We start from the raw sequence: 21,392 nt of genomic DNA, 5'->3' as shown, positions 1-21,392 counted from the left end.
GACCGGACTAGTTATCTGCTTCACCGTTAGGTATTAAACGGCGTACGATCGGTCCGAGCCTTGCCGAATGACTCTTGACCCGGCCCAACCTGACCCACGCCACCATTAGTACTTTGTGTCTCTTCGGACGCTCTGGTGTCTATCGTGATTTCTTGTCCGAAATCCAGAAAAATTCGAAAACCGCCAGGGTCTCGGTCCCGAGGTTGCTGGATTTGAGATATTGTACCTGTATAACAAAACGCCGCATTTGTCATCTGCAGTCTTAGTGGGAGGGCTGGCAGCTTGGTCTGCTGCTGGTTCCAACCTGCTGCGCAAGAGACAAGAGACGGCCCCGAATGTCAGCCAGACTGCGAGGAGGGAAACTTGCTCGGTGGACGCGAGCTGAATGATTAAACAGCGCTGGGTGTACCAAGCAGCAGCTGGCCGCAGAGCATGGTTTGAAAATTCCTGGCAGCCATCTGTGTGTGAACAGGGAAGGGACTATCGAAATTGTTGGGGAGGAAAATGCATTTAATTCAATTTCCAGCATACTCGCGTTTCTCTTACTGTAAGCTACACATGTGGCATCGAAGCACAGACCATACTTGACAAGCTCCGTCGGGCGGTCCACATTGTTCGCATACCTGACACGAAACTCCCAAAACAAGTGCTCTACTCGGAACTCCTACACGGCAAGCGAGTCAAAGGTGGGCAGAGGAAACGTTTCAAGGACACTCTCAAAGCATCATCTGATAAAATGCAACATCCCCGCTGACACCTGGGAGTCCCTGGCCAAAGACTGCCCTAAGTGGAGGAAGAGCATCCGGGAGGGCGCTGAGCACCTCGAGTCTCGTCGCCGAGAGCGTGCAGAAACCAAGCGCAGGCAGCAGAAGGAGCGTGCGGCAAACCAGTCCCACCCTCCCCTTCCCTCAACCACTGTCTGTCCCACCTGTGACAGGGACTGTAATTTCCGTATTGGACTGTGCAGTCACCTGAGAACTCACTTTTAGAGTGGAAGCAAGTCTTCCTCGATTTCGAGGGACTGCCTATGATGATGATGATGATGACGCATGTGCCTTCTTTAGAACTAGCCTTTATTTGCCAATTTTCTCTGCTTCGCTTCTGATTGTTGCTGTGGTCCAATTCAATTGCAGGACCTTGCCCTGAGTAATCGTGCTTCACATGTGATTCTTGACTGTGACGGTGGGCGGCATTACAACTGCGCCTGATTTCGTCCTTGTCCTTGGTGCTCTACTGGCAGGAGTCACTGTTTGGTGATCAGGAGTGGGAAGCCTGCTGATTTTTTTTAACCAAAGCCAAAACACCGCAGAAGCTGTAACTCTGAAATAGAAGCAAAAAATGCTGGAAACGCTCAGCAGGTCGGGCAGCGTCTGTGGAGAGAGAAACAGTTAACGTTTCAGGTCGTTGAGCCTTTGTCAGAACTGGAGAAAATTAAGAGAATGCAACAGGTTTTGAAGCAAGTGCAGGGGGGAGGGGAGGAGAGGAAAGAACAAAACGGAAGGTCTGTGCTAGGGTGGAAGGCCCCTCCGGTGGGGGAATGTAGAACTAGGGGGCATAGTTTCAGAATAAAGGGCTGCACATTTAACACGGAAGAATTTCATCTCAAAATGTGAATCTTTGGAATTCTCTACCCCAGAGAGCTGTGGAGGCTCAGTCATTGAATATATTTAAGGTAGAGATAGACTGATTTTTGAACGATAAGGGAGTCGAGGGTTCTGGTGAGCGGGCAGGGAAGTGGAGTTGAGGCCAAGATCAGGTGAGCATGATCTTATTGAATGGCAGAGCAGACTCAAGGGGCCGTATGGCCTACTCCTGCTCCTATTTCTTACGTTCTTATTAGATGACAAAGGGGATGAGGGTGTGAGGCAAAAGGTGATGGTAATGGGACAAGTGAAGAAACAGAAGATGGGTCCAGAGGAGGTGTAAATGGGAAACAGCTGCCGTCTGAAAATAAATAGTTTGCCGCACCCGAGCCCTGGAGGTGTTGAAGCCAATTGTACCTCCCTGGCAACGATTGTCTAATTCAATACAGAATTTGTGCAACTCATTTATCTGCTGCCTTTACAAGAGAGCTTGCCACCCACTGTTGTGCTAATGTGCTTGCTCGGTTGGTTAAGTCATTATAAACCACTGACAGCAGCAGGTGTGGGTACTGTAGATTGTGTACGACAACATGGAAACAGGCCATTCAGCTCAAGCAATCTGTAGTGTCAGCTGCAGCTCAGTGGGTACCACACTCACCCCTGAGTCAGAAGGTTGTGTGTTCAAAGTTCCACTCCAGGAACTTGAGCACATAAATCTAGGCTGACACTCCAGTGCAATGCTGGGGGAGCGCCGCACGGTCGGAGGGGCAGTACTGAGGGAGCGCCGCACTATTGGAGGGGCAGTACTGAGGAAGCGCCGCACTGTCAGAGGGGCAGAACTGAGGGAGCGCCGCACTGTCGGAGGGGCAGTACCGAGGGAGTGCCGCACTGTCGGAGGGGCAGTACTGAGGGAGTGCCGCACTATAGGAATGGGCAGTACTGAGGGAGCACTGCACTGTCGGAGGGGCAGTTCTGAGGGATGCCACACTGTCGAAGGGGCAGTACTGAGGGAGTGCTGCACTGTCAGAGGGGCAGTACTGAGGGAATGCTGCACTGTCGGAGGGACGGTACTGAGGGAGTGCCGCACTGTCTTTCGGATGAGACGTTAAAACCGAGGCCCCGTCTACTCTCTCAGGTGGACATAAAAGATCCCATGGCCCTATTTCGAAGAGCAGGGGAGTTATCTCCGGTGTCCTGGCCAATATTTATTCCTCAATCAACATAACAAAAACTGATTATCTGGTAATTTTCACATTGCTGTTTGTGGGAGTTTGCTGTGCACAACAGTGACCACATTTCAAAAGTACTTCATTGGCTGTAAAGCGCTTTGAGACGTCCGGTGGTCGTGAAAAGTGCTGTATAAATGCAAGTCTTTCTTTTAATTGATCTACCTTGTTGTGCAGGATGGGAAGCAGCTGATATCCGAGAAACCAGAGACCGAACCCATCGTGGAGGAGAAACTCTGTACCCTGCACAGGCTTTGGGATGACCTGGAGTCCACGACCAAGACCAAAGCTCAGTGCCTGTTTGACGCCAACCGCACTGAACTGTTCACGCAGAGCTGTGCAGACCTGGACACCTGGCTCAATAACCTGGATTCACAGCTACAGTCTGACGATCACGGCAAAGATCTGACCAGCGTCAGCATCCTCTTGAAAAAGCAGCAGGTATGGGTGCTGTAGCGCAACACTGAAACAGGCCATTCTGCTCGAGCAGTCCATCCTGCTATTTACCTTCACAATAGACCATAAGAAATAGGAGCAGGAGTCGGCCATTTGGCCCCTCGAGCCTGCTCCGCCATTCAATGGTTGATCTGATCTTAGCCTCACCTCCACTTCCCTGCCCGCTCCCCATTACCCTTGATTCTCTTATCGCTCAAAAATCTGTCTATCTCCACCTTAAATATATTCAATGACCCAGCCTCTACTGCTCTCTGGGATAGAGAATTCCAAAAAAATGGCCTTAACTCCACTTCCCTGCCTGTTCCCCATACCCTCACCTCTCCTGTACTTCAAGAATCTGTCTATCTCAGCCTTGAATATATTTAATGACCCAGCCTCCACAGCTCTCTGGGGCAGAGAATTCCACAGATTCATGACCCTCTGAGAGAAGAAATTCCTCCTCATCTCCGTTTTAAATGGGCGACCCCTTATTCTGGAACTATACCCCCTAGTTCTAGATTCACCCATGTGGGGAAACATCTTCTCTGCATCTACCCTGTCAGAATCTTATATGATTCAAAAAGATCACACCTCATTCTTCTAAACTCCATGAGTATAGGCCCAACCTGCTCAACCTTTCTTCATAAGACAATCTCTTCACCTCAGGAATCAACCTTGTGAACCTTCTCTGAACTGCCTCCAATGCAAGTATATCCCTCCTTAAATAAGGAGACCAAAACTGTGCTCAATACTCTAGGTGTGATCTCACCAATACCCTGTACAGTTGTAGCAGGACTTCCCTGCTTTTATACTCCATCCCCCTTGCAATAAAGGCCAACATTCCATTTCCATTCCTGATTACTTGCTGTACCTGCATCGCCAATTGCCCTTGAGAAGGTGGTGGTGAGCCAACTTCTTGAACCATTGCAGTAGCGGTTTGGTACAACTGGGTGGCTCGCAGGGCCATTTCAGAGGGCAGTTAAGAATCAACCACATTGCTGTGAAACTAGACTCGCATATAGGCCAGTCTGGGTAAAGGTGGCAGATTTCTTTCCCCAAAGCACATTAATGAACCTGATGGGGTTTTTACGACAATCTGGTAGTTTTATGCTCACTGTGATGTATTTCCTTTATGGGTTCTTTACTTAAGAATTCATAGCAACACATTGCTATTAAAAACTGGTTGGTTTATTAGCAAATGGTTTAACAATCACACGACACATTACCAGTTCATCCACCAGGCTTTCAACCACCTGCCCCATCGTGCATCCCCCGAACCCAACTGGCCGGGGTTTTATTGAGTCTTGTGACCCTCACATGACTGGCTAAGCCACTCCCAACTCAACAACTCTACAACTATTTTTGTAAAACCATAAATCAAGTGCCCCCTTATTAATGGGGGGGCACCAAAACCGACAAATTAACTTTTTACCCCGACAGCTCTACAACTATTTTAGTTGTATCAGTAATCAAGTGTCCTGCTGATTAAAGGGGGGGGCGGGGGGTGCATACTCCAAAAACTTTTCAAATGCCCCCTTGTTTTTTTGGGGGGGGTTTTTGAGGGCACTAAAACACAAATTATACAAGTGTCCCCTGGCGAAAGGGGGGTGGGGGGGGGGGGGTGGAGGAGAGGGCACTAAAACCGAAAACTTAAACAAATTCAACTTTAGACATTAAAATCAAATTAAAATTTAGTTGCCGGGAGTGATGTTGCACTCCAGTCCCTCCGGCGCCCAGCTCTCCGACAGATCTACAAACCTGTGAGCATACGTTACAGTCACCATTACCTATTCCAGCTTTTTATTCCAGAATTATTTAATTAACTGAATGATTTTGCGACTGGGCAAGAAACATAGAAAATAGGTGCAGGAGTAGGCCATTCGGCCCTTCGAGCCTGCACCACCATTCAATATGATCATGGCTGATCATGCAACTTCAGTACCCCATTCCTGCCTTCTCTCCATACCCCTTAATCTCTTTAGCTCTAAGGGCTACATCTAATTTTTGAATATATCTAACGAACTGGCCTCAACAACATTCCACATGCATGGAGAATTCCACATGCTCACAACTCTCTGAGTGAAGAAGTTTCTCCTCATCTCGATCCTAAATTGTTTACCCCTTATCCTTAGACTGTGAACCCTGGTTCTGGACTTCCCCAACATCGGGAACATTCTTCCTGCATCTAACCTGTCCAGTCCCGTCAGAATTTTATATGTTTCTATGAGATCCCCTCTCATTCTTTTACATTCCAGTGAATATAAGCCTAGTCGATCCAATCTTTCTTCATATGTCAGTCCTGTCATCCCGGGAATCAGTCTGGTGAACCTTCGCTGCAATCCCTCAATAGCAAGAATGTCCTTTCTCAGATTAGGAGACCAAAACTGCACACAATATTCAAGATGTGGCCTCACCAAGGCCCTGTACAACTGTCCTAAGACCTCCCTGCTCCTATACTCAAATCCTCTTGCTGTTAAGGCCAACATGCCATTTGCCTTCTTCACTGCCTGCTGGACCGATATGCCAACTTTCAATGCCTGATGTACTATGACACCCAGGTCTCGTTGCACCTCCCCTTTTACTAATCTGTCACCATTCAGATAATAATCTGCCTTCCTGTTTTTACCACCAAAGTGGATAACCTCACATTTATCTACATTATACCGCATCTGCCATGTATTTGCCCACGCACCTAACCTGTCCAAGTCACCCTGCAGCCTCTTAGCATCCTCCTCACAGCTCACACTGCTACCCAGCTGAGTGTTATCTGCAAACTTGGAGATATTAGATTCAATTCCTTCATCTAAATCATTAGTGTATATTGTAAATAGCTGGGGTCCCAGCACTGAACCTTGCGGTACCCCACTAGTCACTGCCTGCCATTCTGAAAAGGACCCGTTTATTCCTACTCTTTGCTTCCTGTCTGCCAACCAGTTCTCTATCCACGTCAGTATATTACCCCCCAAAACCGTGTGCTTTAATTTTGCACACTAATCTCTTGTGTGGGACCTTGTCAAAAGCCTTTTGAAAGTCTAAATACACCACATCCACTGGTTCTCCCTTGTCCACTCTACTTGTTACATCCTCAAAAAATTCTAGAAGATTTGTCAAGCATGATTTCCCTTTCATAAATCCATGCTGACTTGGACCGATCCTGTCACTGCTTTCCAAATGTGCTGCTAATACATCTTTAATAATTGATTCCAACATTTTCCCCACCACCGATGTCAGGCTGACCAGTCTATAATTCCCTGTTTTCTCTCTCCCTCCTTTTTTTAAAAATGGGGTTACATTAGCTACCCTCCAGTCCATAGGAACTGATCCAGAGTCCATAGAATGTTGGAAAATGACCACTAATGCATCCACTATTTCTAGGGCCACTTCCTTAAGTACTCGGGGATGCAGACTGTCGGGACCTGTGGATTTATTGGCCTTCAATCCCATCAATTTCCCTAACACAATTTGCTGACTAATAAGGATTTCTTTTAGTTCCTCCTTCTCACTAGACCCTCGGTCCCCTAGTATTTCCGGAAGGTTATTTGTGTCTTCCTTAGTGAAGACAGAACCAAAGTATTTTTTCAATTGGTCTGCCATTTCTTTGTTCCCCATTATAAATTCGCCTGATTCTGACTGTAAGGGACCCACATTTGTCTTCACTAATCTTTTTCTCTTCACGTATCTGTAGAAGCTTTTGCAGTCAGTTTTTATGTTCCCTGCAAGCTTACTCTCATATTCCATTTTCCCCCTCTTAATTAAACCCTTTGTCCTCCTCTGCCGAATTCTAAATTTCTCCCAGTCCTCAGGTTTGCTGCTTTATCTGGCCAATTTATATGCCTCTTGGATTTATCACTATCCCTAATTTTCCTTGTAAGCCACGGTTGAGCCACCTTCCTCATTTTATTTTTACCCCAGACAGGGATGTACAATTGTTGAAGTTCATCCATGTGATCTTTAAATGTCTGCCATTGCCTATCCACCGTCAACCCTTTAAGTATCATTCGCCAGTCTATCCTCGCCAATTCACGTCTCATACCGTCGAAATTGCCTTTCTTTAAGTTCAGGACTCTAGTCTCTGAATTAACTGTGTCACTCTCCATCTTAATGAAGAATTCTACCATATTATGGTCACTCTTCCCCAAGGGGCCTCGCACAACAAGATTGCTAACTAATCCTCTCTCATTACACAACACCCAGTCTCAACATATTGGTCTTGAAAACCATACCTTATACACTCCAGGAAATCCTCCTCCACCGCATTGCTACCAGTTTGTTTAGCCCAATCTATATGTAGATTAAAGTCACCCATGATAACTGCTGTACCTTTATTGCACGTATCCCTAATTTCCTGTTTGATGCCATCCCCAACCTAGCTATGACTGTTTGGTGGTCTGTACACAACTCCCACTAGCGTTTTCTGCCCTTTGGTGTTCCGCAGCTCTATCCATACAGATTCCAGGCTAATGTTCTTCCTTACTATTGCATTAATCTCTTCTTTAACCAGTAACGCTACCCCATCTCCTTTTCCTTTCTGTCTATCCTTCCTGAATATTGAATACCCCTGGATGTTGAGTTCCCAGCCTTGGTCACCCTGGAGCCATGTCTCCGTAATCCCAATGACATCATATCCGTTAACAGCTGTCTGCGCAGTTAATTCATCCACCTTATAACGAATGATCCTCGCATTGAGACACAGAGCCTTATAGCTTGTTTTTTTAACACTCTTTGTCCTTTTAGAATTATGTTGTAATGTGGCCCTTTTTGATTTTTGCCTTTGATTTTTCTGCCCTCCACTTCTACTTTTCTCCTTTATACCTTTTGCTTCGCCCTGCTTCCCTTCTTAATCTGCCACCTCTAATTGGGGTGTCTCCCCCCCCCCCCCCGCCTCCCGCTTGTCTCTCGCAGATGCTGGAGAATCAGATGCAGGTCCGTCAGAAAGAGGTGGAGGAGCTGAAGCATCAGGCGCAGGCCCTGGGGCAGGAGGATACCAACATCGTGGAGGTGGATTGCAAACAAAAACGGGTGGAGGAGCGATTCCAGGAGCTGCTGAAACCCATCCAGGAGCGACGCAGCAACCTCATGGCATCTAAAGAGGGCCACCAATTCAACAGGGATTTGGAGGATGAAATTGTAAGTGCCACTTCTTTAACCGGCAAACCTACCCGTCCTCCCCTTCCGCCACTGGTCTCCCGAGAGCAGATTATTGTGTTCCTGTGCTTCCTGCGGAGCAGAGAGGAAACTTGGGCAGCCGTGACCGGACCGGGTTTTAATTTACAATGGACAGGCTCCCTTCTGGGCACTCGCTTCTCCCCGCCCGAATTTTCCTCTGTGCACTGCGCCCAGTGCAATCCAAAACACGTAGGAACAGGAAACGCTGCCCCGTAGTGTCTCCTGTGGCAGTAACCCTCCAGTACCTCGGTGTCCTGACTCCATGCGAGTACAAATGACTATTCGGCACTGTAGGGGCATCACAGCGGAGCCATGCCCTGTTGTCGGCCAAGAGTCACGCCCCCCACCCTAACGGGAGTCACTGCATATTGATCAGGAGAGACTCGCAGACGATCTGTTTCCTCTTCCCAGTCCAGGCCCACTGAGGCCAGTCACTACCATCCAAGCTGAGACCAGATATCAAAGCAAAGTCTTGCATTCATTTAGCGCCTCAGGATGTCCCACTGAATCCCTTTTGAAATGCAGTCACTGTTGTTACGTAAGCAAAGGTGGCAGCCAAGTTTGCACAGAGTAAGGTCCTCAAAAGTAGTAAATAAGATGAATGACCAGTTAATTAGGTTTAAGAATGATGGCCAGGAAAACTTCTTTGAAGAGCGTTTTTCTCTGTCTGCACGGAAGGGCAGACATCGCATTAGAAAGACGGCACCTCCGACAGTGCAGCACTCCCCCAGTATTGCCCCTCCGACAGTGCAGCACTCCCCCAGTATTGCCCCTCCGACAGTGCAGCGCTTCCTCAGTACTACCCCTCCGACAGTGCAGTGCTTCCTCAGTACTGCCCCTCCGACAGTGCAGCGATCCCTCAGTACTGCCCCTCCGACAGTGCGCCGCTCCCTCAGTACTGCCCCTCCGACAGTGTGGCGCTCCCTCAGTACTGCCCTCCGACAGTGCAGCACTCCCCCAGTATTGCCCCTCCGACAGTGTGGCGCTCCCTCAGTACTGAGGTACTCCGACAGTGCAGCGATCCCTCAATACCGCCCCTCCGACAGTGCGGCACTCCCTCAGTACTGCCCCTCTGACAGTGCGGCGCTCCCTCAGTACTGCCCTCCGACAGTGTGGCGCTCCCTCAGTACTGCCCTCCGACAGTGCAGCACTCCCCCAGTATTGCCCCTCCGACAATGCGGCGCTCCCTCAGTACTGCCCCTCCGACAGTGCGGCACTCCGCCTGTACTGCCCCTCCGACATTGCGGCGCTCCCTCAATACCGCCCCTCCGACAGTGCGGCGCTCCCTCACTACTGCACTGGGGTGTCGATTTAGCTTAAGTATTCGAGTCCTGGAGTGGGGGCCTTGACCCCACAATGTTGTGACCCAGAGGTCTGAGACAAACGGACACTGAGGTCAGCAGACCAGGGAATCGAACCGAGGACCTTTTGGCAATGTGTTTATCAGTGGAGTCGATGTTTTTATACTTCACTACTGACTGGAATAGCACTTGAGGGGAAAAAAACATATTTGAACCTTGCTTTTGAAGAATGGTAAGTTGCGTGAATTTTTTGATTTAAAAAAAGTGTTTAGAGTCTGTTAAACCCAGTGACTAGTTAACACTGCGTTAATTGTTCTGATCTCCTTTCTCTCTGTCCCCAGCTGTGGGTAAATGAGCGGATGCCACTGGCTACCTCAACTGACCATGGCAACAACCTACCAACGGTGCAGCTGCTCATCAAAAAGAACCAGGTGAGAGGAGCGCTTGACACGGCCCATTTACTTGTGCACACACTCCACTCTCTAACAAGGCGCTAAAGGACTCACTAAACAGCTGGCCCTATCCAAGTGTTTCCGACTAATATACTGTGGAATAATAGCCATAATGCATCTTGCACATAGGCAGTTTCGTCAACCATTACAGATACAAACCTTGCTGTACAACTGTTGCTCTGTGAAGCGTTAGATTACAGATTACTCTCATCGCGCCAACAATCCAAATTAAATGTCTAAATTGTTCTCGTACCTTTCTGTTGTTTTTCACTGTTGTATCAATCAGACAAAGACAATGTTAGGAAATTGTTGATAAGGACGGAGTGATACGTAATAACGTGAAACTGGTGTCAGAATATGGCAAGATGCAGGTTCTATCATCCACTCTGCTCCTGGCCGGTCTCTCACATTCTACCCGACGTAAACTAGATGTGATCCAAAACTCGTCTGCCCCGTGTCCTAACTCGCACCCAGTCCCGCTCACCCATCACCCCCTGTGCTCGCTGCCCTGTGTCCTAACTTGCACCGAGTCCCACTCACCCATCACCCCCTGTGCTCGCTGACCCACTGTCCTAACTCACACCCAGTCCCACTCACCCATCACCCCCTGTGCTCGAAGCCCCGTATCCTAACTCGCACCGAGTTCCCCTCATCCATCACCCCCTGTGCTCACTGCCCAGTGTCCTAACTCGCACCGAGTCCCGCTCACCCATCGCTGTCCTACATTGGCTCCCGGTTAAGCAACGCCTCGATTTTCAAAATTCTCATCCTTGTTTTCAAATCCCTCCATAGCCTCGCCCCTCCCTATCTCTGTAACCTCCTCCAGCCCCACAACCCCCCGAGATGTCTGCGCTCCTCTAATTCTGCCCCCTTGAGTATCCCCGATTATAATCACTCAACCATCGGTGGCCGTGCCTTCCGTTGCCTGGGCCCCAAGCTCTGGAACTCCCTCCCTAAACCTCTCCACCTCTCTATCTCCCTTTCCTCCTTCAAGACACTCCTTAAAACCGACCTCTTTGACCAAGCTTTTGGTCACCTGCGCTAATTTCTGCTTCAGCGGCTCGGTGTCACATTTTCGTTGGCTGTAAAGCGCTTTGAGATGTCCGGTGGTTGTGAAAGCTGCTGTATTAATGTGAGCCTTTCTTCCTTCTTTCTACCCAACTATCTGCCATGGCTTACTGCTCAATGGCATGGTCTTTCCTTGGTTACCGTGGTGCAGTGTATATCTGTGAATACGTGTCGGTTGAAGATACTTCTGAAATGAGGAAAGCTTCAGCCACATTTCTTAACGTTTCACTTCTGTTCCTCAGACCCTGCAGAAGGAGATCCAGGGTCACCAGCCCCGGATTGACGACATCGCGGAGCGCGGGGACACCACGGACCGAGCGGGGCGGGTAGACTCCACGGTGCTGCGAGCCCGCCTGGGGGACCTGCAGGGGATGTGGAAGGAGCTCATCGAGGAGACCGACAAACGCAACGGGCGCCTGCAGGAGTCCCACAAGGCTCAGCAGTTCTACTTCGACGCTGCTGAAGCGGAGGCCTGGATGGGGGAACTGGAGCTTCATATGATGTCTGAAGAGCGGGCAAAGGTACTAAAGAATTATATTAATTAAAGATGAACATAAGAATTAGGAACCAGAGTAGGCCATTCGGCCCTTCGGGCCTGCTCTGCCATTCAATGAGATCATGGCTTATCTACCACCGTAACTCCACTTTCCTGCACTATCCCCATATCCCTTGATTCCCTTAATATCCAAAAATATATCAATCTCTGTCTTGAATAGACTGAACCTCCACAGCTCTCTAGGGTAGAGAATTCCAGAGATTCACCTTCGTCGCCTTCAGGCCAGATCCAAGACTGTCCCATCCTCTGTCGTCGAGCTACAGTACGCGGACGACGCTTGCGTCTGCGCACATTCAGAGGCTCTGAGTGAAGAAATTTCTCCTCGTCTCAGTCCTAAATGGCCGACCCCTTATCCTGAGACTGTGTGACCCCCTGGTTCTAGACTCCCCAGCCAGGGGGAAACACCCTCCCTGCATCTACCCTGTCAAGCCCTGTAAGAATTGTGTGTGTTTCAATGAGATCACCTCTCATTCTTCTAAACTCTAGAGAATAGCGGCCCACTCTACTCAATCTCTCCTCATAGGACAATCCCCGCATCCCAGGAATCAGTCTGGTGAACCTTTGCTGCACTCCCTCTATGGCAAGTATATCTTTCCTTAGATAAGGAGACCAAAACTGTGCACAGTACTCCAGGTGCGGTCTCACTAGGGCCCCATATTTTAAAAGAAAATCGAGGGAGTGCAAATTGCATTATGCTATTTTATAGTCGGGGATAAATATATATATATTTTTTTTAAATCCTAGTCCCTCCTCTGTCCTTGGCAGCTCCATAAGTTACCAACAGATAGCGCCCCGCAGTGTGTGTGTTTAAACATAGAAACATAGAAAATAGGTGCAGGAGTAGGCCATTCGGCCCTTCGAGCCTGCACCTCCATTGAATATGATCATGAAACTTCAGTACCCCACTCCGCTTTCTCTCCATACCCCTTGATCCCTTTAGCCCTAAGGGCCACATCTAACTCCCTTTTGAATATATCTAACGAACTGGCCTCAACAACTTTCTGCGGTAGAGAATTCCACAGGTTCACAATTTTCTGAGTGAAGAAGCTTCTCCTCATCTCGGTCCTAAATGGCTTACCCCTTATCCTTAGACTGTGACCCCTGGTTCTGGACTTCCCCAACATCGGGAACATTCTTCCTGCATCTAACCTGTCCAGTCCCGTCAGAATTTTATATGTTTCTATGAGATCCCCCCTCATTCTTCTAAATTCCAGTGAATATAAGCCTAGTCGATCCAGTCTTTCTTCATATGTCAGTCCTGCCTGACTGAGGGCTCCACTGTGGACCAGGCTGAAAATTACACGACTGATAGGGAAGTTGGAGCGCAGAAAGACTTTCCAGTCAACAATTGAAGTACAAATTCCCTGACCCCGACCCAAGCAAATACAGGCCTTCAGACTGTTCTATGTGGCTACACTTCCAACAGTGACCACACTTCAAAAACGTATTTCGTAGTGTGCTTTAGGACACCCGGTGGTCGTGAAAGGTGTGACATAAATGCAGATCATACTTCCTGTTGTATTTGTGGTTGCTCATGCTCTGTGTGACTGTGTTGTCCTGCGTGCAAAGGATGAACAGAGCGCGATGGCCATGGTGAAGAAACACCAGGTGGTGGAGCAGTCGCTGGAGGATTACGCCCAGACCATTCACCAGCTCGCCAACCTGAGCAGGAACCTCGTAACAAACAGTCATCCCGAGAGGTCAGTGCTGACACTATCCAGTCTGTGGTTCCATTGATGTTAGTGTAGTGGTGAGTATCCCTGCCTGTCACGCCGGAGACCAGGGTTCAATTCCCCAATGGCCCTTACGGCTAAAGGGATCAAGGGGTATGGAGAGAAAGCGGGAGAGGGGTACTGGGGTGCATGATCAGCCATGATCTTGTTGAATGGTGGTGTGGGCTCGAGGGGCACCTGCACCTATTTTCTATGTTTCTATGTGCGAGCTGTGCAACACGAGTGAGTCCTGTCATTGGCGCCAACAGTTCATGCCCTTTTGTGGAATATTACCCCGGATCTATTTCCCTCCCTGGGCTCCTGAGGTGCCTGAGGTAAGCCGAGCCGGTTGCGGGAGAGGACCTGGTGACTGTCCCCTCCCTCCCAGGCCATTTTCATGTCTTGAGCACGGGCTCCACCACTGGCCAGGGCCACTGCTGGAAAGGAGAATCGGCAACAGGAACTGTGTCCCTAACCGATGGGCCCTACTCCAGGTCTGGTTCCTTCCTCTGTCCCAGCAACAACCAGAAGCTCCCACCACCCCGGGCTTGGGGAAGGAAGGTGGAAACACCGGGAGTCATAAGAAATAGGAGCAGGATTCCATAGATTCATGACCCTCTTGAGAAAAAAAATTCTTCCTCATCTCCATTTTAAATGGGCGACCCCTTGTTCTTCAACTAGTTCTAGATTCCCCCACCAGGGGAATCTTCCTATCAGCATCTGCCCCTTCGAGCCCCCTCAGAATCTTACATGTTTCAATAAGATCACCTCTCATTCTTCTAAACTCCAATTAGTACAGGCCCAACCTGCTCAACCTTTCTTCATAAGTCAACCCCTTCATCTCGGGAATCACTTGCCCGTCTCTAATCATTAACCCTCAGGCTGGGGCCCAGGGTGCCCGCAAAACCCTCCGATCTCCAGGGCCCAGCTGCAAACCCTCGCAGTAAGCTTCTTCAGCTGCCTCTCCGCTGGGGCACCGAACGGCCCCATAGAAAGGAAGGAAGTGAAGTGGGAAGCCCAGCATGCCCCCTCACCTGCCTCGTGGAAATGCCAATGTCGGGCCTTTGCGTAGACTTGGTGAAGCCCCTGGGAGTCCCGGGCTGGGGCAGTGTGGAATGAGATCTGATCCATTGGGGCTTTTTATTCCCCCACACTGACTCTGGCATTGCTGAAATGCAAGTAAGAAGCAGCGCATCTTATTATCTGTAATAATAATAGTCAGTTTTTGCCTGGCCGGGGGCTGGGAGCACGTGGGCCGGACTGAGTGACAGTTGCACTGACCAATGGGCGATCAGGGCCCCGCCCGGCCTCGCAACCAATCGCTGGGTCTGCTCCAATGAGGAGGCGGCAGTGGTTGTGGGGGCGCCGGGGCCTCCCCGGGCATTGCTACGGAGCCGAGAGGAGCGCAGGTGGGAGAGGAGCAGGGAGGGTTGGGGAGATTGGGAAGGGGAAGGCGAGAGGGGGAGGGGAAGGCTGAGGTGGGGGGGGGGGGGGAAGCGAGAGGGGGAGGGCGGGGCAAGGCGAGAGGGGGAGGGGGCAAGGCGAGAGGGGGAGGGCGGGGGAAGGCAAGAGGGAGGGGGCAAGGCGAGAGGGGGAGGGCAGGGGAAGGCAAGAGGGAGGGGGCAAGGCGAGAGGGGGAGGGCAGGGGAAGGCGAGAGGGGGAGGGCAGGGGAAGGCGAGGGGGAGGGGAAGGAGGTAGAGGGAGCGTGGGGGGACATCAGCATTGATTCTATAGACGAAGACGATGATAACAGTCTAAACCAGTACTGTTGCGATAATGTTTTGTGGGTCCCTGCTAGTCTCTTGGTGATGCCGCTGTTTCATTCCATTTATTGCTTGACCTTATGGAGCTGTAATACTTACTATCTGATGAAAGGGCTCGCCCAGAACATCAGGCTTTTTTTGCTCTCCGATTTTATTTCCGATTTAATGTGTTAGGCAGTGGTGATTTTTTTGCCTCACATGATGTGTTTTTGTTGGGATTGTGCAGTGACCGGATTACGCTCCGGCAGTCCCAGGTGGATAAGTTGTACGCTGGACTGAAGGACCTGGCGGAGGAGCGACGGGAAAAACTGCAGGAGCGGCTACGGCTCTGCCAGCTCAAGCGGGAGGTGGATGACCTGGAGCAGTGGATCGCGGAGCGCGAGATTGTGGCCGGCTCCCACGAGCTGGGTCAGGATTATGAGCACGTCTCTGTGAGTAAAGGCTACCTTCCTCCCCCCCCCCCCCCCCCTCCCCCCTTACTGACACACAGATTGAAATAAGTACAGATGAAGGAGGCCATCGGCCCACCTTCCTCATTCTCCTACAGTAGCCCACAATGGCCCCAATTTACCCCGCGGAAGCAAGATCAGCACGGGGCGATGCCACCAACTGCGTCTCGGAGCGAGAAGCTCCCGAGAAGCTGTGGTGGCTGAGCCGCCCAGACCGCCTTTAAAGGGGATGTGGCGCTGCCATCTTTTTTGCGTCGGCCGGCTTTTCAGTCGGCACGACAATGGCGGTCGCTGGTTTGGCTGGGCCGCCAACAAGCAGCCCGGTTCCCCCCTCTTGGGTGCCAGGCCACTGGCCCGGCTAAGACCCTCTCTGGTGGCCCTGTGGGCACCACTAAAGTTGCATCAGATGTCGCGGCGGCCCTCCCCTTTAAGAGAAGGGAAGGGACATTGTGACGCGACGCGCTGACATCACCAACACCGCGCTGATGTCCTCCGTTAGAGCAACACACAATTTTTTGTCAGAGGCTGATTCTGCTTCACGCGCCGGCACAAAAAAATACATCTATTTCGAATTGACTGCCCCAAACCCAGCGCAGGGTAATTTTGGCCACCCTATCTCTGTAATCTCCTCCAGCCCCACAACTCCCCCCACCCCCCCCCCCCCCACCCACCCCGAGATCTATGCGCTCCTTGAGCAAACCCGATTTTAGTGAGCCGCCTGGTCCCCCAGTTTGCCACCTCTCTCTCGGCTGAGACGCTAAATTGAGGCCCCGTCCACTCTCGGGTGGACATAAAAGATCCACAGCACCATTTTAAAGAGGAGCAGGAGAGTTCTCGCCGGTGTCCTGGGGCCAATGTTTATCCCCCAATCAACCTCACTGTGGAAACTGATGATCTGGGTCAATATCACATTGCTGTGTGTGGGAGCTTGCTGTGCGCAAATTGGCATTTCCCACATTACAACAGTGACTACACTTCAAAAGTACTCCATTGGCTGTAAAGCGCTTTGAGACGACCGGTGGTCTTGAAAGGCGCTATAGAAATGCAAGTCTGTCTTTTCTTTCTCCTCCTTTAAGTCGCTCCATAAAACTGACCTCTTTGACCAAGGTTCTGGTCATCTGCCCTAATTTCTCCTTATGTGGCTCGGTGTCAAGTTTTACTTCATAACACTCCTGCTATAAGCGCCTCGGGATGTTTTACTACGTTAAAGACACTGTAATAACTACAAGTTCTTGTTGTTCAAATGAATTCAGCTGGTAGCACGTTGACCGAGAGTGAATCACCCCCCCTCCCCTTTCTTTGCGCAGATGCTGCGGGATAAATTCCGCGAATTTGCTCGGGACACCAGCAACATCGGCCAGGAGCGGGTGGACTCTGTGAACCGCATGGCCGACGAGCAGATCGACCTGGGCCACTCTGAAAACGCCACCATCGCCGAATGGAAGGACGGGCTGAACGAGGCCTGGGCCGACCTGCTGGAGCTCATCGACACCCGCACGCAGATGCTGGCCGCCTCCTACGAGCTGCACTGCTTCTATCACGACGCCCGGGAGACGCTGGACCGCATCCAGGAGAAGGAGATGCAGCTGCCGGAGGAAGTGGGCCGCGACCTCAACACGGTGGAGAGGATGCACCGGATGCACACTACATACGAGCACGACATCCAGGCGCTGAGCACGCAGGTAGGTGCTGAGTGTGCAGATCGCTCCTTTCCCTTTCTCGGCGTCAGCTCTCTCGCCTCCGAGTCAGAAGGTTGTGAGCACACAACTCCAAGCTGACACTCCAGTGCAGTGCTGTAAGAGCATAAGAACTAGGAGCAGGAGTAGGCCATTCGGCCCCTCGAGCCTGCTCCGCCATTCAATAAGATCATGGCTGATCTGATCATGGACTCAGCTCCACTTCCCTGCCCACTCTCCATAACCCTTCACTCCCTTACCGTTCAAAAATCTCTATCTCCACCTTAAATATATTCAATGACTCAGCCTCCACAGCTCTCTGGGGCAGAGAATTCCACAGATTCACGACCCTCTGAGAGAAGAAATTCCTCCTCATCTCAGTTTTAAATGGGCAGCCCCTTATTCTGAAACTATGCCCCCTTAGTTCTAGTCTCCCCTATGAGTAGAAATATCCTCTCTGCATCTACTCTGTCGAGCCCCCTCATTATCTTATATGTTTCAATAAGATCACCTCTCATTTTTCTGAACTCCAATGAATGTAGGCCCAACCTATTCAACCCCCTCATCTTTCCATTGTCTTTCGGATGAGACGTTAAACCGAGGCCCCATCTGCTCTCTCAGATGGACGTAAAAGACCCCAGGGCACTATTTCGAAGATTTTAAAAGGGTTCAGAAGGAAGGAAAACAAATAAGTATAATTTCCAAGGGTTTTGATGGTGAGATTGTCTTTAAAAGATGTCTTACATAGAAAATAGAAACATAGAAAATAGGTGCAGGAGTAGGCCATTCGGCCCTTCGAGCCTGCACCACCATTCAATATGATCATGGCTGATTATGCAACTTCAGTACCCCATTCCTGCTTTCTCTCCATACCCCTTGATCCCTTTAGCCGTAAGGACCACACCTCACTCCCTTTTGAATATATCTAACGAACTGGCCTCAACAACTTTCTGTGGCAGAGAATTCCACAGGTTCACAATTCTCTGAGTGAAGAAGTTTCTCCTCATCTCGGTCCTAAAAGGCTTACCCCTTATCCTTAGACTGTGACCCCTGGTTCTGGACTTCCGCAACATCGGGAACATTCTTCCTGCATCTAACCTGTCCAATCCCGTCAGAATTTTATATGTTTCTATGAGATCCCCTCTCATTTTTCTAAATTCCAGTGAATATAAGCCTAGTCGATCCAGTCTTTCTTCATATGTCAGTCCTGCTATCCCGGGAATCAGTCTGGTGAACCTTCGCTGCACTCCCTCAATAGCAAGAACGTCCTTCCTCAGATTCGGAGACCAAAACTGCACACAATACTCGAGGTATGTGCCACTGGCTCTGCCCACCTGACCAGTAGATTCTCCTGCAGCCCATGACTTTCCTCTTCACTATCAACCACACAGCCAATTTTAGTGTTGTCTGCAAACTTCTTAATCATACTCCCTATATACAAACCTAGATCATTGATATATACCACAAAAATCAAGGGTCCCAATACTGAGCCCTGCGGAACCCCACTGGAAACATCCTTCCAGTCACAAAAACATCCATCAATCATTACCCTTTGCTTCCTACCTCCAAGCCAATTTTGCATCCAAGTGACAATTTTGTCACTTTGCCCTGGATCCCATGGGCTTTAACCTTCATGACCAGTCTACTGTAAGCGGTTTTGATCCCAGCCCACTTCGAAACAACTTCTGCTGCTGCAATGGTCCTCATTCCTTCATTTCAGATCGTGGTAACGGCTGACCAATTTTGCACTCTATCTTTGCCCCGTGGATTTGGCTTTCCCTTTGACAATGGTTTCCCCTTTTTTTTTTGTAACTCAGGTGAAACAGGTCCAGGACGATGCTTCTCGTCTGCGGTCAGCCTACGCCGGGGAAAAGGCTGAGGACATTCAGCGACACGAGGATACGGTTGTGGAGGCCTGGAACGCCCTCCTCAGCGCCAGCAAAGGGCGCAAACAGCTCCTCTCGGACTCTGTCGAAAAGTTCCGCTTCTTCAACATCGTACGGGCTCTGATGCTGTGGATGGACGACGTCAACAGACAAATGGATACCCAGGAGAAGCCCAGGTATGTTCACTAACTACTGCGTTCAAGGGGTGGATGGGTAGCTTCAATTATTTTGGGAAGTCATGCTCAGAACCCCCACAAAAGTTAGACGGATGGGCCTCTATGAATATTGTGTCAGCTGTGCCTCAGTGGGCAGCACTCTCTCCTTTAAGTCAGAAGGTTATGGGTCAAGTCCCACTCCAGGGACTTGAGCACAAAAAAAACCTAGGCTGACATTCACTTCCACTCACTCACTCAGCATTGCTGAGGGAGCGCCGCACTGTCGGAGGGGCAGTACCAAGGGAGCGCCGCACTGTCGGAGGGGAAGTACTGAGGGAGTGCCGCACTGTCGGAGGGGAAGTACTGAGGGAGCGCCGCACTGTCGGAGGGGCAGTACTGAGGGTGCGCCGTACTGTCGGAGGGGCAGTGCTGAGGGAGCGCCGCACTGTCGGAGGGGCGGTACTGAGGGAGCGCCGCACTGTCGGAGGTGCTGGCTTTCGGATGAGACGTTAAACCGAGGCCCCGTCTGCCCTCTCAAATGGACATAAAATATCCCATGGCACCATTTCGAAGAAGAGCAGGGGAGTTATCCCCGGTGTCCTGGGGCCAATATTTAACGCTCAATCAGCATAACAAAAAAACAGATTATCTGGTCATTATCACATTGCTGTTTGTGGGAGCTTGCTGTGCGCAAATTGGCTGCCGCATTTCCCACATTACAACAGTGACTGCACTCCAAAAGTATTTCATTGGCTGTAAAGCGTTTTGAGACGTCCAGTGATCGTAAAAGGCGCTATAGAAATCAAAGTCTTTTTTTTCTTTTTTCATTACGTAGAATTACATAAAATTTATAGCACAGAAGCAGGCCATTTGGCCCACCTGGTGCATAGGAGCCCCCTCCCACCCCCTCTTTATCTCACCCTATCAGCATATCCTTCTCTTTCTCCCTCCCGTACTTATCCAGCTTCCCCTTAAATGCATCTGTGTATTTCGTTGTGCACTTGAATTCAGTCAGCTTGGCTTACTCAGTTGGTGGCAATCTCTTCTCTAGGTCAGAAGGTTGCAGCTTGGAGAAGTAGAGCTCATAATATCGGCAGGCACTCCACACATTGCTGGGAGAGTGCCGCCATTCTCCGGGTGATCCTTAAATTGAGGCCCTGCCCTGCTGTTGAAGTTGAAATTAAACCTGTCATGGCAGTATTTAAAAAAGAGCATGGAGTGATATCAGATTATCGGGTGCTGTAGCATAGTAATGTTACTGAACTAGTAATCCAGATGCCTGGATTAATGATCTGGGGCACTTGAGTACAAATCCAACCACGGCAGGGCAGCTGGGGAATTTAAATTCATTTTTTAAAATCTGGAATAAAAAGCTAGCATCAGTAATGGTGACCATGGGCCCAAATTTGTCCAGGAGTTGCTCCGTTTTTTTTGGAGCAACTTGATTTTTCTGGAGCATCTTAAAAATCCCCATTCTGCACATTTAATTTGTGCCAGTGTAAGTGAGTTAGTTAGGATTTTTTTTTTAGTTTCGTTTTTTTTTCAAAAGGGGGTATTACCAGCCATTTTGGCCATTTAAGCCAGTTTGGACAGCTAATAGTTGCTCCAAACTAACTTAGGCCAGCGTTTGTGGCCGCGCAGAAAACCCTTGCGGAAAGTTAAGAAATCAGCGCAGGTTAGTACATTCTAAAGCACCAAGACTTACAAAGCCCAAAAAGTAATGAGCAACTAATTAACAAATAAAAAATAGAAGGAAGCGGAGAAGACCTGCACCTAAAGCACCAAGACTTACAAAGCACTAAACACAGCACAAAAAGTAATCAGCATCCAATTAACAAATAAAGAACTGAAGTAAATCCTACCTTCAACTAAACTCGGCAGCGGCTGACCTGTGCGGGAGGCCATTCGGCCTGGGATAGGGGCGGCAAGGCGCACACTGGGAGGCTAGGCTCCACGCGGCATC

The 21,392-nt window shown here is 49.8% G+C and overlaps 1 protein-coding gene across 4 annotated transcripts in view; it reads left to right on the top strand.

Moving 5' to 3' along the window:
• sptbn2 (spectrin, beta, non-erythrocytic 2) overlaps positions 1 to 21,392 on the top strand; it is a 376,681-nt gene that overhangs the window by 319,271 nt on the left and 36,018 nt on the right. For all 4 annotated transcript variants that reach the window (XM_070868170.1, XM_070868166.1, XM_070868167.1 and 1 more), the window contains 8 exons: positions 2,987 to 3,250; positions 8,147 to 8,371; positions 10,053 to 10,142; positions 11,474 to 11,752; positions 13,357 to 13,487; positions 15,490 to 15,694; positions 17,020 to 17,394; positions 19,206 to 19,450. In XM_070868170.1, coding sequence (XP_070724271.1) covers positions 2,987 to 3,250; positions 8,147 to 8,371; positions 10,053 to 10,142; positions 11,474 to 11,752; positions 13,357 to 13,487; positions 15,490 to 15,694; positions 17,020 to 17,394; positions 19,206 to 19,450 — 1,814 coding nt within the window. The remainder of the gene's footprint in view (positions 1 to 2,986; positions 3,251 to 8,146; positions 8,372 to 10,052; positions 10,143 to 11,473; positions 11,753 to 13,356; positions 13,488 to 15,489; positions 15,695 to 17,019; positions 17,395 to 19,205; positions 19,451 to 21,392) is intronic.

Source organism: Pristiophorus japonicus, chromosome 27 (assembly GCF_044704955.1).
Source record: "Pristiophorus japonicus isolate sPriJap1 chromosome 27, sPriJap1.hap1, whole genome shotgun sequence".
NCBI lineage: Eukaryota > Metazoa > Chordata > Chondrichthyes > Pristiophoridae > Pristiophorus > Pristiophorus japonicus.
The sequence above is the reverse complement of the archived record's forward strand: the minus strand, read 5'-3'. Positions and strand labels throughout refer to the sequence as shown.